An 18,701-nucleotide genomic window follows, 5' to 3' on the forward strand; every position below is an offset into this window, starting at 1 on the left:
TGGACCCTCACAAAGTAGCCCAAATATGGTTCGTCGTCATTTTCGCGCTGTTCTTTTTTATGATTTTTGGGCTGTTTTTTGCCTCGATTTTCGGGTTGAATTTTGAGGCTTCTAGTGGGAGGCCAAAATGATCAATTTTGACTTCAAACTACCTTGTCCAAAGTCAAAGAGCTCGATGTTAGCTTTCCGATAAGCCCTAGAGTGCCTTCATCGGATATACGGTTTAAGAGATACGGGTCTCCAAAGGGGTGTTTTCGAGATTTTTTTTGGGCCGATGGACCCAAGGTTTCATGCCGACGGACTTCATAAGTTTTATATATATATATATATATATTGGTGCACGGTTCTCGAGGGCTTGAACCCTTAGGCCGTGAAGTTACAGAAAACGGTTCACGCCGTGAACCGGACTTCATTGACGGAACTACTAAATTTGATTTTTTTTTTTTGCGCTCGCAACTCCTGAGGGTGTGGACCCTTAGGCCGTGAAGTTGCAGAAAACGTGCAGGTTATATGGTTCACTTGGGATGAGGGCCAGAGGGCCCAATGACGTCAAGTGATGGAAATGCAAGCTATATGTTCACTTGGGACGAGGGCCAAAGGGCCCAATGACTTCAAGTGACAAGGATGCAGGTTATATCATTCACTTCAAATGAGGGCCAGAGAGTCCAATGACTTCAAGTGACGGGAGCGGTTATATAGAATATTCGAACCTAGGCGAAGTGCCTAGGAAATGATGGGACGAGGGCCAGAGAGTCCAATGACTTCAAGTGACGGGAGTAGTTATATAGAATATTCGAACCTAGGCGAAGTGCCTAGGAAATGATGGATTGATAGTAGAAAGAAATTCTCAAGGATCTGGTAATTGTAATGGTTTTCTAAAATAAGGACTATTTGAAGTTAAAACAAGGAAAGCGTGTGTGAGTAAAATCATTGAGGCATGCATGTGTTCTTAAATTTTAGTTGTGTGCATGTATTTTTGCATGATCCCACAATAACCGATGCTGGCTAGGGGATTGGGAGAATACTCCTTTGTACTCGAGCATAACCCAACAACCTTAATTGAAAAACTCTAGATCTATAGACCTAGTGGTGGGGATGGTGCTAGGTTGAGCTTATGGGATTGGTCTAAGTAGCTAAGGAATCAAACACTCGAAAGTGGGTGGCCATGTGAAATTAGGCTTGAGTGGTTCTTTTCCTGTTGTGAAGATCCAGACAACCACACAAGACTTCAAATAAAACTACAACCTAAGAAGGATAATACATATAATACATTCGTCCTAAGGAATCAAATGAGCATTGACATCAATGCATTAAAGTTGTGCACACACCAACTTACAAAACAAAGTTCAATAAATCCCTACTCCAGTTAGCAGATCCATTCGAGAAGGAATCTCTTGAAGTCCCAAAAAGGGAAAAGCTCACATTGGTTGAAGCTAAGAGGGAAGCTAGGCAGAAAGTGACCAAAAGTGTTAGGATTTAGAACCTTAGAGTAGCCCCTAAACATTTCAAAGCATGTAATGTGGCATAATATCCATTCATAAAATTTGAAAAAGTAAAAACCTTGATAGACATCTTGGAACATCATGGTGGGGTACACAAAATCAAAGAGGTCAACTAAGAGGAATCAAGAAAGTATCCAAAGTCAGCCTTCATTGTTGCAAAAGATGTTACCCCCATGGAAAGATACTTTATTTCCTTGTTAAAAGAATTTGAAGATTGCTTTGTGTGAAAGTATTTAGACATGAAGGGTGTACCTCCTAAAGTAGTCAAACATTACTTTTGTTAACCAACTCTGTGGCATAGGCTATGGCATTTCTTTACATCACACTAAAAGCTTCATATCTAAGAGATAGTGCGGTAGCACATCACACTAAAAGCTCATATCTAAGAGATAATGGAGATCCCACCTCTAATGCATAGATCTCTAAGTCGGAATAGCTTCATATACATTAGTTTTTACTAATAAGAAAGACACAATCCTATTATTTTAGCTAGAATGTATTCTCATGCTCTCTTGTCTTGCGAATCTCTTATGTGCACTATGTGTGGTTATTTTAGCTAGATTGTATTCTCATGCTCTCTTGTCTTGCGAATCTCTTATGTGCACTATGTGTGGTTATGTGCATGGAGAGAAGGATTGCTTACGGTAGGTTGCATCTCTATCTCTCCCCTATGGCAAGAGTGTGTGAGACTAGCATGAAGTTCAATCAGAGATGCCTACATCTAAGCATTGCTCCATACCCAATGGATTGAAGACCACTACAACATGACAACGGAGTGGCCTTTCCCCCAAAGCTTCTATTGGAAGAGGTTGGGGATGTGGGAACTATTCCATGGGAAGTCCCTACGCCCATGCATTATTTATTGTAGTGATTCAAATTATGATTGGAATACCCCATGACTTGAGTAGAATCTTGTATGGTTTCTAGGGTTTTCTAGACATGATTCGAGATGAATCCTCATCTTAAAAAAATGTGGTCTTAGTAATTTCAAGATTGATGAGTGTGATTAATAATGATTCCAACATGATTTGCTTCATTCAATGCATGATTTGGGTGCCTAAACCTTGCGTGATTTTTGGCTATTAATGTGTGATTATGTTGAGGAGTCACACATGATTCTTTGAGCTCAAGATTTTTGCCGATTCTTTGATATTTTCTAATTTTTAATGTATTTTTCCCTACATGATTAATGCTAAATCGCGATTCTTGCTTAAGAATTGCATGTGATTTGTGACGATCAACTTATTAAGGAATTCTGCATGATTTTCAGGCATCTTGTATGATTCCTCTTGACACTAGGAATCTTAGCATAAAAAATAAACTTTTTTTCTAACCAGTGAAAAAAAAAAGATAGACCAAAAAAAATTGCATAGATTAATCGGTTTTATAACTAAAACTTCAAAAATTTAAATCTTTAAATTCAAGGCTAGGCAAACCGGTTTTTCTCAATTTGACCTATGAAAGTTACACTAAAGGCCGGTTTTTTTTGTTTTTTCTAATACTGACTAGGATTGACACTTAACTTTTCTCAAGACTTCTAAGTTGGTGAGGCAATGACAATCTCATTGTTAGTTCCTTAAGTGCACTTTTTTGCTTATTTATGACCAAATATTCTCCATTGAACTTTTATAGGCTCATTTACATAGGTTTCCAAGGAATCACGTGAGCGGAAACCAAGAATCACATAGGTCACGTGGGAAGAAGTCAAGAATCACGTGTGACAAGGATGACTATTCTATTTTGTGTTTCTTAATCTTTTTTATTACGCATAGGTCCCTTTACCACATGTCACTCTTTCAAGCATCTCCTGTAAAACCATCTTCTCTCCTCCTCCTCCAGCCACATGGTAGAGGTAATCAAAGGGACAAATTGTGCATGGGTTGGGGTAGTGCCATAGCAGCCCGTGGGTGTAGTACTAGTTAATTGGGTAGTCTAAAGTAGTCCTACTACTAAGCTATACAATGAATTATAGAATGCATAATTTACTTAATTATGCAAGTATTAATGCTTTAATTAAGTTCATATGTATATAAAATACCAAAAAGAAATAAACAATGCAAATGATCTTGAAATCAAAGAAATAGCTCAGTCATGAGCCAAGTGGGTAATGTCTAGATAGCTAAGGTTCATGCCTCATTCAATACAATGTCTTGTATCACATAAAGATTTGTTTTTCATTGAGCACATTTGTTGCATGTGTAAGTAATGTTGTTATATTAAATCATAGTGATAAATAAGGTGCATTTAGTGAATGTAAAGTATTGTAATTTGTCAAATGTTAAACAAGGCTACAACCATGGTTTGAAAATATTATGTTATCAACATTTTTGAAAACAATAATTCGACAGACATGAATACATTTCAAAATTTATACCCTTAAAAACAAAGGCAAAACCTTCTACTGTTAGAATAATTTTGTTTTTATAGTATGGATCACGTAGTCCAGTAGGAAAGAATTCACCACATTGACTAAAAGACCTTAAACTCTCAAATGTGATTGTAAGACGTTTTATTGGCAAAATTTACTACATTGACTAAAACGCCTTAATACTTTCAAATGCAACAAGGGTATACCTTCAAGCCATTGGCATGAGGAACAAAGCTCCACACACACACACACACACACAACATACCAAGCTAAATAGTTTTAAACTCGCTGATGTTCTTAAAAAAGATGGAGTGAAAAATAAAATTGACTGACATGAAGTCAATCCCATGCCATGTTATTTGTAAAATGGAGCATGAGGAACAAAGCTCCTCAATATATATATATATATTCTTTGTTCCTCATGCTCCATTTTACAAATAACAAAGAAGAGAGAGAGAGAGAGAGAGAGAGAGAGAGAGAATACCTTAATTAGCAAAGCTAAATAGTTTTTTAGGTGAGTCCACTTAACCCACTAAAGTTATTAAAAAAGATGGAGTGAGAAATAAAACTTGAGTCAATCCCATGCCATGTTATTTGTAAAAAAAACAGATCACAGTGGACCACGACACTGACCTCACATAGTAAGTCGATATGTAATGCCATGCAGTGAGCCCCACCATGCATCATTGCAATACTCTTTTGAGGTCTCATATGGAAACATCCATCTCCAAAATCAAAGCACCCAAACTATACCATGTGACAAGAACCCTCTCACGACCTGGGCTACCCTTGTCCAGTAATTACTGTGCTATTGCATACCTACTATAGACAAGTTGACAACTCATGCAAGCCGTTTGTAAGCCTATCCTTACTGAGCTTTAGAACTCCTGCAGTGAGTGCTAATCAATTCTGAATTATAATTGAACCCTACGACTGGAACTAAGCAGGCCAACCTTCGAACCGCTCGGCAAACCAATCAGGTCAATCTACATATTGATCTCTGTTTAGATAAGCTAAAGCCACTTTCATCTTAGCTCACTGAAATCATCCTCTTATGAAGAAAGCAATGAACTCAATCCCATCCTAACTACACATAATCAACTACTACGTGTCAACTCACTGGGATCCAAATGCTGATAAGTTCCAATGTAAATGTGTGATCATTGTCGACAATGGGAGGGCGTCACTAATCTCGGATCATCGTTGACAATGGGAAGGTGTCCACGCATGCAGGAAAACACATTAAGACCCCAAAACACAGGCCATTTTGACGACTGTGGCAGGGGCCCATTCAGGCTGGAAGGCAAGTCTTGCCCATTGCCTGAGAGTAAATTCAAGCTTCTCATCATTGCAGAACCTGCCACCATGATAAAATAGGAAATAGCCAGGGGCGGGCCATTCCCACCAGCAGCTGGCAGCCGAAAAGTTAATTTTTGAAGGATACATGAACTGCTACGACTAGTCCCACCAACCCTGAGGGTAGGTGAGAGGCAGCTTGAATGCAAGCTCACTTCTTGAAGGTAGGACACATCCGCACCTGGCATTAAGTTGTGACAGTAATGTGTAGGCTGAAGAAGTGCCTAATCAGTAGACAGGAACAAGAACAATATTTGATAACTTGAGGGATCAGCAGAGTCTCAAAACAAGATGGCCGCTACATGTTTACCAGAAGCTCATCTGAAGATTATATGGCAGGAAACCAGTCAGTCTACATCCTCGCACAATTCACTACCAAGGCCCCACATGTGAAGGAGGTCCACACATCTGAAGATTACATTACATGGCAGGAAACCATTCAGTCTACATCCTCGCACAATTCACCACCGAGGCCCCATATGTGATATGTATCACCTGGACATGACAAATAGTCCAGAGTCACAACAAGATTCATCTCCTGTTGGGCCAGCCATCAAAGTTGACCAACAACCCCACCCAACCACCCACCCCCTCCCCCCCCCCTCCCCCTCCCAAATCATGAGGTAGACTCTAACCACCAGGGCCACAAACCTTGCCCTTGGTGCCTTTGCAGAGTTCCTTGTCCATGGATGTGTGAAGGCCCTCCTAGATATTCTACCTATCAATGACCTTGTGCAAGGGAATGATTGTCAGCAGGCCGTTCCAGTATGGAAACTTGCCAGCAAACAGTTTTCAAGAAAATGGTCATTCCCCAACGATATAATCTTTGATGAGCCATCGTGAATCACATGGTGACAAACCAGTAACATGGTGATTAGTGTTTTTGTGAAGTTGTGCCCAAGATTAAAAAAACTTGGTCAGCAAAATACCCAATGAGGATTGCGGTTCAATTCTCCTGGAACCACAGAGATGAAATACAGTGCTTGAGAGAAGCACTAATCATTTATAAACATCTTGAAGTCCTGAAAGCCACAAACGTATCTTGTTAATCCCATGCCTGCTGCTTCCGTCACACGTGGTTTAATCATGCTGAAATAAGAAGTTGCATGACCCGAATTTCAGCGTCTGTACTAACTTCCATCAACCTCCATTGGAGATACAACTTGCCGAAAACTATACTTGCATGGCTTCCTCCTTCAACACATCAGAATGAAACCCATATATTATCCATAGGTCATTGAAAAAACAATAGCCATTTGCAAAGAGAAAGGCTTTCAAGGCTGTGTAACCAGCAAAAGAACTTCAGTAACCTGTTTCAACGAAACACTCAAAACTGTTTCATGAGACACAACCAAACCTTCCTTTGATATAAAACTTCCAACCTCATTGACTACTTATGCAAACGAACATTTATGTCTTTACATTTAAAAAAATGTTCAGAAGAAGCCAAAGTAATCTATAAGTTGTACTTTTGTCAAACTGAAATCAATAGTCTCTCGCAGTGCCAAGGCCTGAGACCTTTCATATGGTCGTTAAAAACACAACCACTCAGAGTGAACCATCTGATTAGGGGTAAAACATCATCAACAAACACTATTGCACAATGAACCCATAACCAATCATTGTTGCAAAGGAAAGGGCCATAAGAATTGCAGATTGAAAAAGAGCACAAATACAAGCCCATCATAGTTGTCAAAAATGTTCTAGCGGATCCCCAAAAACATTAAAAGATGAAAATAAAAAATGGATCCCAACGCATGAATTCTTGTTTATGAAAATGGAACCCATACCTGAGCAAATTTATCCCACTGCAGTATCTATGTTATACTTCAACAATCTTTCAGATATCACATTGAAAACAAAGGTGGTCACAAAGAGATGCTCAGGCCAAAAAGCCCAATCCCAAAATGGAACAGACAAAGAATGTGACATGGTTCTAAATGAATAAGATGCATCACATGTATCCCATACCCATCCGTGAAGAAGGCTGCATAGCTTAAGCAGACCTGGCCTTTAACGAATGAAATCAAAACTGCACCGAAGCCTGATTAATTGACATTATTGGCATAAACAAACTGGATCACAAGCTCATTAATGACCTGGCTTGAACCTTTTCTTGGCCTCACTGTACAGTACAACCCCAATGATTGTGATCGCAAAGCCAGTCATCCCCATCACTGTTACAGGATTCTGGAAGATCAACACTGAGACCACTGCAGCCACTGCGGCCTTGGCATTCCCAAGCACCTGCAATGTCAAGGCACTAGTGTGCTTGGTGACCAGAAAATTTGTAAGATTGACCAAGTAAGCCACTGTCATGTTGCCAAGCAGCAAGAGGAGAATAGACGGGTGGTCCTTTGCCTTCTCTATTGTCACCGCTAGAACATTTCCTTCCCACATAAGGGTAAATGGTAGCAAGAGCAACCCAGCAATGGGTGCCATGTACAAGAGGAGGTTCATGGAATGAATCTTTTCGGCTTCTGAAGTGAGCAGGATTCCTTGAACTACCGACTTGAGAGCTCGCCCAGCAGTGGAGCCAAGGCACACTAGGAAACCCAATAGATGAAACAATGGTTCACTCCTGCTTGCAACCACAATGCCCAACACCACTGGGATCAGTGCCATGTACACAACAGAAGACTCCCTCTTGCATGTGATAAGAACTGCGAAAATAGCAGTAAAAAAGGGTGTGGTTGCTCCGATTGCCTGGTTAAACGACACAGGAAGGTACTTGAGGGAAGTGTTACCGCATACGACCGAGAATGAGAAGATCAAGCTCAGGGCAACAATCTTGAAGAACTGCTTCTTTGACAAAATGTACTGCATTGGCACGATCTCAAGCCACGCAATGGCAGCATAGCTGTAGACTGCGCATGCACACATGTGGAGCATGGTGAGGAAGATGGGGTACCTATAGCCATAGAAGCTGAGAAGATACTTGTTGAGAAGCAAGACTCCAATGTTGGAAAAATACCATGCTGCTATGATGAAGGCGGTTTTGATGTTGGCAGGTAGGGGGAAAGCTCCATATTTGCCCTCACCATGGGTTGGGGTAGGAGGTATGTCTATAACCTCCGCCTCAAGCTTAGGGTTGCTGCCCCTCCTTATCCATGTCTGAGTCTGTGTTTCACCCATCTTCTTACAAAATCCTAAACAGACAAATGCTTGCAACCAGATCCAAACTAACAGAGAGAGAAAAACTGCCCTTACAGTGCTGACCTTTCATAGATCTGACCTTCCTCCATGCAACCGACAACCATGGCTAGGTTAAGGTTGGCAGTAGCGCCTGGGGAAGCATGTTTGAGCCCTGCATCAGAGAGTGGAAGGAGATACTACGATGATGTGCATTCAAAAAGGAGGCTCTGCAGAACCTGCTGCATTGAAGGCAACTGTGCCATCAGAAAGCTATGGTGGGTGAGGGTGGGGTTTCTAGGGGGGGACTACACAAGGTGCTACGGATAAAGGGGCCGGACAGAGAATCCTTTCCCAGCTGATGAACAGTAGCGAGCTGTTGACGGAGGTAGGTGACGGCGTAGGGCATGCCGTGAAGGGAAAGGTGGATATTTGTGAGGGTGAGCTTATGGGTGAAAAGATTGTGAACGGCTAGGGCAAGGTTGGCTATGTGGGAGGGGGCAAGAGTGGCTATGGCTAGAATTCTGTGCAAGCAATCCCCTATGCCCTTATCGCAGATCCCTGGCGAGAGACGACCATGCTGATGATGGGCTATGGCAAGCAATCTAAAGAGCGCACACACCCTTGGGCTTGCTTTACAAGTTGCCTGTTGCCCTGATTTCACTGCAGCACCGGAAAAACCCCATAACTTTTTTCACCTACTAATCAAAGGGGCTATTGATAGTGGATAGGAATGTACGACAACGGGGTTTCTCTCTCTCTCACTCACACACACACACACACACACACACACACACACACACATGCATACACACTCGCCACATATACACACTCGCCACTCCATAAAATTGTACCACCAGGACTTTTACACACTAAATGTTTTTTCAACCCTTAATATTGAAGGCACTGCTTAGACTTACTTACTCGGGAAAATCACTAGAACTCATACAAACATCGGGATTTGTTACTAAATTGTACAAATTTCGGGGATTTATGAGTTTCAACTGGGAAAACTACACTACGAACCGGGTTATGTTAGCACTAAAGCTAGATAGAGACTAACACCACTCATTTGATAGGTTGCCCCACAGAATGGGCAACAGTTGGACATTGTAAATCAGCACTAGTGCTCATGTGCTGAAGTTACACACAAAGTACTCGTGGGTCTATCAAAGAAGAAGGAACACTTGTGGTGACCATGGCACCCATTGGATTTTGATTGGCTAGAAGTTGGCCGCTTGTTGTCACATTTACAAGCAATGCCTGTCCATCCCATCAAAAGTGGTCGAACGGGCCAAGTTGTTGGTAATTGAGCTAGAAATACCTTTTACTGTGGGTGCTCCTCTTGAATGTACTTAATCTCTACCTATCAAAATATTCCAATGGTAAGTAGGCAATTGGGGGTGGGGGGGACTAAAAATATGTAAGCTAGCTATTAAGGGGTTTTATAAAATACATTTTTATCTACAAATTTGTATAAATATATTTACAAAAGGGGCTTTTTTATGATATTGATGTTTTCAATTGGGGTAAAAATGGAGGTCATTTTATTAATCCAAAATTCACAGGTGAAGAATTAAATAATACTCTTTGAGTGCACGTAATATAGATAGGTTTTAATATTAAGGTATAACCCCTCTCCTCCCTCCCTCTTTAAACAAGCCCTTTGACTCCATGAGTGCTTGGGTATGAAGAACCCTAAAAAGCTCGACATGCAATCCACACACTACAAAGCTCAACATGTAATCCAAACGCAACAATCCACATGCACACAACTCGTCTAGGGTAGTTGGCACCCAACAATAGCTTCGTCAAAGCACCCTTAAGCCTCAGGCTAGACACATCAATCAATTACACAGCACACCAAAACCCTAGTGTCCCATACATGGTGGCACATTTTCCAAATGTCAGGTTAGCTCTTAACGTAGGTTTGACTAGGTCCCACTGCCATGGGAATCTTCCCAACTAGAAACCACTCATTAATGAGCAATCCACTTGGTTACATAGATCTTTCCTCTATATAGAAGAGAGTCCTCTATGACCAATCTAGGGAACATATAAATTATCCTTTTATAGAGAATGATACAAACCGAAATAAATCTTGGTTAACATATATATGTATACATGTATATATATATACACGTATACATGTATATATATACATGTATACATACATGTATACATATACATTCATATATACATATATATATACATGTATACGTGTATATATATACACGTATACATGTGTACATGTATACGTGTATATATATACACGTATACATGTGTACATGTATATATATACATGTATACGTATATATATACATATATACATGTATATCCATGTATATATGTATATATATATACATATACATATATACATGGTATATATATGTATACATGTATATCCATGTATATATGTATATATATATACATATACATATATACATGGATACATGTATATATATATATATCCATGTATATATATATACATGTATATATACATGTATACATGTATATATGTATATATGTTATGGACTTCCACACCTCCAAGAGGGAACTCTACACATTCACCTAATGGATGAGCAATAGAACACAACTGTCGTGGGGTACTTACCAATGCTTTGATCTCAAGTCCCTTGAGGCCTCCAAGCTTGCTTTCAAGCTCCACCTCCACATTATTATCGTGGAGTCGCTCACACCATCACATAGATCAATCACTCTCTCTGTCACTCTCTCATACAAGCATAGACACACAAGCATGAAAGAGGCACAATGCTAGAATGCTCTCACTCCTCACTCTCTCTCAAGTCACAAGGAGAGAGGTCTCAATAGCACAAAGGGGATTGTGTCCTTTTCATTATGAGAAAATGCCTTATATACAATTGGCCCTTATTCACACTTGGGCGCCCAAAACTTACTAACTAGGCCTTGGGTGGCGAATATCTCATAATGTACAACCTTTATAGTGCCTTTGGATGACACTTATTAATGTCCTCAATTGAGGATCATGTTGTTAATCCAAATGGGATTAACATTCCCCCCTTCCTAATGTAGGTTCTGTCCTCAGAAAACCTATTACCGAGGTCGGAAGACCTGGTCACCGAATTCATGTCGATAGAAGTTGCATATGGACTGTAGTTTTCGGAGTGTTCGACGGAATGCTGAGTGGGACTTCCAGAATCCAGTGTCGATCATGTCTTCAAATGTAAGATGCATATAGGCTAGAAGACATCGTAAGCGGTGGTAATACATCATCATTCCTTTGTCTGAAGGCCCTTGGTTCATGTCGAACTGCAGATAATGTGCTTCAAAGCCATCATAAGTTTCTTTAGGTTGATCTATGAGTACCACTAATAATTTCAGGAACCTAACACTGGCCACAATGGCAGGATCAGGTATTCTGCACCAAGCTCTGATCCAGGTCAGCAGTTGTTGTCTTTGTTCTTGAATATGGCCAAATGTTGTTGGTATGAAGATAGGGAAGCTATAACAAACATGAGAGTCCTTGTTGTTTGGCCTCTTGGAACTCTAGCGGTGTCCACCGTCTCTTGATAGGCATGTACAATGGATCCACTTGCAGTGTGGGTGGCGCGCTCATGTAGACTCTGCTGTATTATGGAACAGTTAGAAACTCTTGCAGCCATGTGGGTTGAATTCCAAAATTTGTCAGTTGTGGCACTTCCTCGTTTGTGTGGATGGTGGTGTATCCACCTCTTGTGTGTACAGGATGTCACTTTCTCCATCTTCTATAACAATAGTTGATCATGAATGTGACAAGTCAAATTTCCAGCAAGTCGGCTAAGTGAGGGTTGGCGAGCCTTGTGTGTTTTGCGACATTTGCCCACAATGTTCCTTCTCCTGCCAAGGGAAGTCATTCCTCTAAGTCGGGACGTGGGGCACGGAGAGGGTATGGAACATAATGTTGCCTTGTGGGTGTGACTGTAGAGTATGCTTCTGGCAAGATTTGTCGGGTAGGATCGAATGGAGTAATTTGCATCAGTACTTGGAACATGAGCTTTGGCTTTAAAAGTGGATTGCCTGCTTGAATAAACTCCTCATGCTCTAGAACTGTCAAAGAATCCAAGACATTTCTTTCAGTGAAGGGCACAATATTATCATGTGGAGTCAGATCACATACCTCCTGAGGTTGCGATGGTGGAGATGGGATAGGTGCCAATACCTCCTCGGGGGCGAGAGTGTTAGTGGGAAAATCTAATTCTAGAAGAGAGAAAGAAGAGTAGATACAGTCAGCTTGGGAAGATGTAGTAGAGGCGGCGCGCTAGGATAAGGATTGAGAAGCCTACTAGCAATATTAGAATAGACAGGGTAAGTGTATTTGGAAACTGAAAAGGGACCTTCTTCTTCACCTTGACCAGTGCTAGGAGGTGGGTGGCTAGGCTTATGAGCTTTAAAAAAGTTTTGAATTTCAGGAATTTCTTCATTATCAATATCCGGGTAATTTATGTGAGTGGCATCAAAATTATATCTTACATTGGTGAGCATAGCCTCTAAATGTTTGTGGATATTAGTATAGAGTTTAAGGATTCTAATAGGGTGATATAATGTGGACTCACAAAGATTCAAATGTTGGTGAGTATTGTATACTTCTAGCCACCCATGACTAATTACCCATTGATAAGTATTTGCAACCACCTCGTAGTTGGCTGGCATCTTTGGTATGCCATCTAGAACAAATAGATCGAGTTTGTCGACAGTGTTGTCCAAGATGTCGGAATTTTGTAGCACGCGACACCAACTACGGAGGTTTAGCACTATGGGGTGCAAGGGATAGAAGAAGATGTCTTGAGGGTTAGTTAATAATATAAGGTCCCCCCTCAAAATGCCCATAATGATTGTTGGGCTAGCATCCCTTTCAGTATTTTGTTTAATTAGGGTTAATTCACCTAGGTCGATATCTTCAGCTAAGTTGATATCATACTGAAGTAATGAGAGTGTTAGTGTAGATAAAAACAAGGTAAGAGTGTGAGGAGGGGCCCGAGGAGTTACTAGCAGTTGCCCCAACTCCGAGGTGCGCTCAAGGAGGGTACGCAGATCATCTATCGGCTCCGAGCGTAGACTCCTTTCTTGTGCGGCAAGTTGGCAAGCCAGATCTTGCATGCGAGCGTCGGCATTGCTGAGTTGGTTGGAGATGGTTGTTTCCCGAATCATTCGTTTAGCATCCATTTCCTCAAACCTTCTTGTTGTAGTTTCTTGTGCTCTCCTGGCAGCAGTGGCTTCCCTTTGTTGTGCCTCAGTAATTTGATTAAGCCGTTGTGTTGCCAATCTTTGTGCGTCTTGTAATTGTACTGTCAGTTGTGAGATGGTCTCTTGATTCCTCTGCACCTCAGCTTGGTTGGTGCTGATGGTTTCGTTGAGGGCCTTGATCTTTTCTGCATGCGCTTTGTTTGCCTGTTCTTTTTCTTGTTGCATACCTTGCACTCTTTCTTGAGTTGGGCTATTAGAAGCTCTATTTGTTGTCTTGAAGCATATCTTCATTGGTCTTTGCACTGTCTTGGCACTCCTTTATTTGCTTGGCATGCATAGTTAATGAGGCTCTGTGTGTGGGCTCTCTTTTTGAAGTTGCTCTTTTGCCTACTCCAGCCTTGCGTTTAAGTCAGCGTTTTCGTTGATTTTTTGTACAATTGTCTAACTTAAAACAAGGTTATTACTTTCCAAGGCCTCGTATCTGCTTTCCTGTTGTTGTGCTGCCTTTAAGCTCTTCATGATCATTTCTTTGTGAGTTGCTTCTACTAACGCCAGAGTTGCTTTTACATTTTGTACTTGTGCATTGGCATCTTTCACCTGCTTCCATAGGTTGGCGTTCCTGTCATGTAACATGTGCATTGTCAATAGGTGTGGTAATGCCACACCTTTTGCTCATGTTCCCAGTATCCATTTCTATAAGTGGATCCTGAAGTAGTGCCTCTAAGCCTTCCATGGTTTCCTAGATGAAGCGTTGAGAATTCATGTCTTTGAAGGATTCGAGCTGCGCGGCAGTTGCTCTTGATCATCCAACCTTCGCCTTTTGCTTGGACTTGAAGGATCTGGCAAGCGTTGTCTCTTACTAGACTCTGGGGGAGCCTCCAGTTCTCGTGTTGTGATTGGTACTTCTTCGACTATTTGTCCCCTCCACAGCTTGGTCCTTCTGTGCTTGTTCCTCAGCTGCCTATGTTGGTGTATTTGTTAGGCGTGAATCCTTGAGAGGAGAGAGGTCTTTGAAGATGAGTTGTGCGGGGCTTGCTGGAGGGGTGAGCTATTGTTGTTCCTGCACAGTGGGGCTAAGTAGCTTTTCTTGCACGGCCTCTTGGAATGTTCGGATTTCAGTGCCACTGCCTCTTCCAGTTGTCGTGATTCTGTTGTGACATCTACAAGTATCCCTCTCATCTTTTTCTCTGTCTTCTTTCGTCGGTCCTTTTTTATTGTCTTGATGAGCTCCTGTGTTTCCATTAACATTGCCTACCCCTCTTCTATCCTTCCAGTAGCTTCTTTAGGTTGGTCGGGGATGATAGCTAGCTGCATGTTCTCCTCTGGTTCAGGCTCTTTTAAAGGCTTCTTTGCCACATGGTTAAGTACCTGAGTTAGGAGGTAAGGATTGTTGATCTTTGATTGATGGGCTTTTAGGTAATTCTCCATCTCCTTATGCATATAAAAGGCCCAGTCCTCCTCCTTCTCCTCATAAGCTTTAGCTATCCTATTCAAGCCCACCATGTTGTACCTGTCAACCGGCTTTATTTGCATCATGAGTGATATTGCTCTTCATGCATTTTCGGTGGCTTCATCTCTGATGTTTTTGTATTCTGCTCCATTTGAGTTGAAAGAGTTTCTCTTTAGCATTTCGTTGATTGGCATTGTATCAATGTTGTGCCTGTGGTCTGGAGTTGTAAAGATTCTGTGATTAAATCTTTTGTGATGAGTAGCTCTTCTGTGGTGCCATCCGCCTTTGTAATCCTTCCTCTCTTTGTCTTCTTGTCATATGTTTTTAGGTACTCGGTGCAGAGGTCGGTGTCAACTACGCGGGATAGTAACTCTGCCATTTTGCCGAGGCCGACTTTGTCGAGCTTAGTCTTGACTTCAACATCCTCTAATAGATGGAGGCACTCTGGGTTGTGGCATTGGAGAGTCACCTTCCCATGGTGTGTGGTGACTTCCTTTCGGATGAGGGTTCCCTAGAATGAATGGGCATAAGGGCCCAAGGAGTTGGTCTTTAATTTTCCTGTACTTTGTAGTCATTCATCACTGCTTGGGGACCTCGTAGCACTGCTTGCTTACATTGTTGATGGTCGTTCGCCTGCTTCGGATTCGAAAATCGACATCTGTATCATCATATACAATCAATTGAATGACTGGTGGGAAGTTTTTTTGTTAGTATGTTAATCTGTGAGTGTATAGTATGTTAGTGATGAGTTACTAGGTGTGAAAATGACGTGAATGGTCAGGACGTGAGCCATCATGACGTGAATGAGCAGACGTGAGACACCAAGATGTGAAAGAACATGACGTGAATTGTCAGACGTGAATGATGAAGCTGTGAAAGTCCAAGACGTGAAACATATCACGTGAAAGTACAAGACGTGAATTAGCAAACGTGAATGAACAGGACGTGATAGTCTTGAAACATATGACGTAAAAGTACAAGACGTGAATTAGCATACGTGAAGGACTAAGATGTGAAAGTCCAGGACATGAATTAGCAGACATGAGGGACTAAGACGTGAAACATATGACATGAATGTCTAAGACATGAAAGTTCAAGACGTGAAACATATGACGTGAAAGTCCAAGACGTGGACCAGACATGAGATAAAGTCGTGAAACTGTAGACGTGAGACATAAAGTCGTGAAACTGCAGACGTGAATCTACAGTCGGAGATTTTATTCATTGTGTGCACATGTTCAAGATGGAGTGTTTTTCATTTTTCATTTATTGAAATGCATTCAATGGATTTATATGCACTCATTGGCAGGCATTCAAGAATTCAATCAATTGACTCGAAAAAGATATTTTAGACTTACATAATCCATTGACATTATCATGAACAAAATATAGAGACAAGGAAAGCAAAGAAAAAGAAAATGTAAAAAGTTAAGCTCCCACCTTGATGAGCTTGGGTAGGCGGTTGAAGGAAGTCGGAAGCAAGCATGTGATGCATGAAGGGCGATCAAAGAAGAAGACAAAAAATCACACAAAGCAAAGTGATGAAAAGAAGACAAAAATTTGATTTTATAACGTAGCCATCGGACAGGGCGGCTACGTTTAATGAAGGAGCCACGTGTCATTTTATAATTGGCCGGCGCAGTTCTTACCATTTCACAGCTTGAACTTCTTTGCACTCTTTCATGGCGTGAAACACCAAAGAATGGTTCACGGCGTGAACGATTATAGGGTGGTTCACGGCGTGAACCATTTTCCTGCAGTTTCATGTGGAGTTTATAAGATCGAATTTTTATCTTTCGTGCTCAAACACTCACACATGCATATGATGATGCATTGCTTACCTTGTCCCTTTTATTTTTACCATGAAAACCAAGGGTTCACCTTGGTACTTTTGGGCATTTGCTGATGTAGTCTTTTTAATTTTATTTGGGAGCTTCTTATTGTTTCTTCCACCCAACTAAATATTTTTGTTGTTGTGTCTGGTTGTGTATGGCTATCATTTGGAACATATTTGCCTCTACCTTCATATGTCTTATTCCATTTTGTATTCAGAGTAGTAGGTATTCTTGTTGCCTTGGTCATGCTCAACTCAGTTGGTTGAATTTTCTTTATCCTCCACTCAAGAGTAGGTGTGGTGTTGGCTTTATCGGGGAGTTGATGCTGCAAGCCCTCACATTTGTTGTATATTGATTCGAACCTATTGTAGTTTTGGCCATGGACTTTGGTTTGGGTAGGAGCCTTGTGCCGCAGTAGGTCCTTTTGGATCCATTGTTGCTGACGACAGTCATGAGGCCTTTGCAAGTGCTTAAAGTTTTGCCACTTAGTAGGTGCTGGCAATGGCCGACTTTTGAATTATGTTTTCCCCTGAATACGTTTATTACTCATTGTGTCCTTCTTCTCTAGTTGATCCTTGAGTTGATTCTTGAGCACCCATTTATGTGTGCCCTTGTATGTGGGCAAATTCAACACAATGGGTGCAGATTCTGTTTTCCGAGGTGTTGCCTCTGTAGTGATTTATTTTCCTTGAGTTTCTGAGGTCCATAATCGTATGGACATGACCTTCTCACTGATGCTCAACGATGTTGTTCTTTCTTCCCATTGGATATTGCACTTGTTGGCACAGATCCAGGATTGTCCTAGGATCATCTCTTCTTCCATTGTACCTGCAGGCATCACAAATACCTTTCCGACCAAGGGATTATTACTGATAGAAATATTAACATTTATTTTGGATAGGTGGTCGACCAGCACATGCTGTGTTCCCTTCCTTACCGTGACAGTAAAGTCAAATTCCAACAACAATAGCAGCCAACGGGTGATTCTTCCCATAGTGCAAGGTTTATTCACTAGATATAGCAAGGCTTGATGGTCTATAGAAAATATGAATTTGTTGGCCAAGAGATAATGTCGATATTTCTTGACTGCGTAGACCATGACCAATCCTTCTCTCTGTAGTGGTGTAGTTCACCTCTGCATCATTCAACTGATGACTAGCGAAGCAAACTAGATAGTCTAATTTGAACTCACCAGGTTGGGCTAGCATGCAACCAATAGCAAAATTTGACGCATCGATGTGTACATGAAATATGAGATCCCAAGTGGGGGGTTGCAAAATAGGTGCAGTTGCCAAGGCTTGCTTTGGACGATCATAAGCCTCTTGACACTCCTCAGTCCACTCAAGGACAATGAGAAGTTTGTACAAGGGTCTGGCTATCTTAGCATAAAATATGATGAAGCATTGATAATACCCCACATGACCCATAAACCTTTGCACTCCTTTGTAGTTGGTAGGCAGTGGTAGCTCCAAGATCAGTTTGACCTTGCTATCATCAGTGGATATACTATTTTTTGAGACTATGTGTCCCAATATCACATCATGCTTGACCCATAATTGGCACTTCAAGGGGTTTAATGATATCCGATATAATTGGAAACGTTCAAACACTTTCCTTAAGCAAGTCAAATGATCTTCCCATCGAGAATGTGCACATAGATCATCAATAAACACTTCCAACCACTTTTGCAAGTAGTCCTTAAAAGCTGTGCACATCAATCGTTGAAAGGTTGTCGAGGCATTTGTGAGACCGAACGGCATGACCTTGTAAAGAAAATGTCCCCCACATTGTGTTGAAGGCTGTCTTATGTTGATCTTCTGGTGCTATGGACACTTGATTGTACTCGAAAAACC

General features: G+C 41.3%; 1 protein-coding gene across 2 annotated transcripts; it reads right to left on the minus strand.

Moving 5' to 3' along the window:
• Positions 1–7,051: 7,051 nt before the first annotated feature.
• On the minus strand, positions 7,052–9,158 carry LOC147613157 (putative sugar phosphate/phosphate translocator At1g12500). 2 transcript variants are annotated; one of them, XM_086782440.1, is made up of 2 exons: positions 8,201–8,339; positions 7,052–8,093 (listed from the first exon to the last, which is right to left on the minus strand). In XM_086782440.1, the coding sequence occupies exon 2, from the start codon at positions 8,050–8,052 to the stop codon at positions 7,318–7,320; it is 735 nt and encodes a 244-aa protein (XP_086638566.1). In that variant the 5' UTR covers positions 8,053–8,093; positions 8,201–8,339; the 3' UTR covers positions 7,052–7,317. The 2 variants fall into 2 exon arrangements, with proteins under 2 accessions (XP_086638566.1, XP_086638565.1); XM_086782439.1 differs by having other exon boundaries at positions 7,052–9,158.
• Positions 9,159–18,701: the final 9,543 nt, after the last annotated feature.

Source organism: Cibotium barometz, chromosome 44, assembly GCF_041138505.1.
Source record: "Cibotium barometz isolate CiBa-2024 chromosome 44, ASM4113850v1, whole genome shotgun sequence".
NCBI lineage: Eukaryota > Viridiplantae > Streptophyta > Polypodiopsida > Cyatheales > Cibotiaceae > Cibotium > Cibotium barometz.

What these genes read in the sequence shown, in the direction of transcription:
- LOC147613157 (XM_086782439.1), bottom strand. Translation starts at nt 8,361, where the DNA reads ATGGGTGAAACACAGACTCAGACATGGATAAGGAGGGGCAGCAACCCT.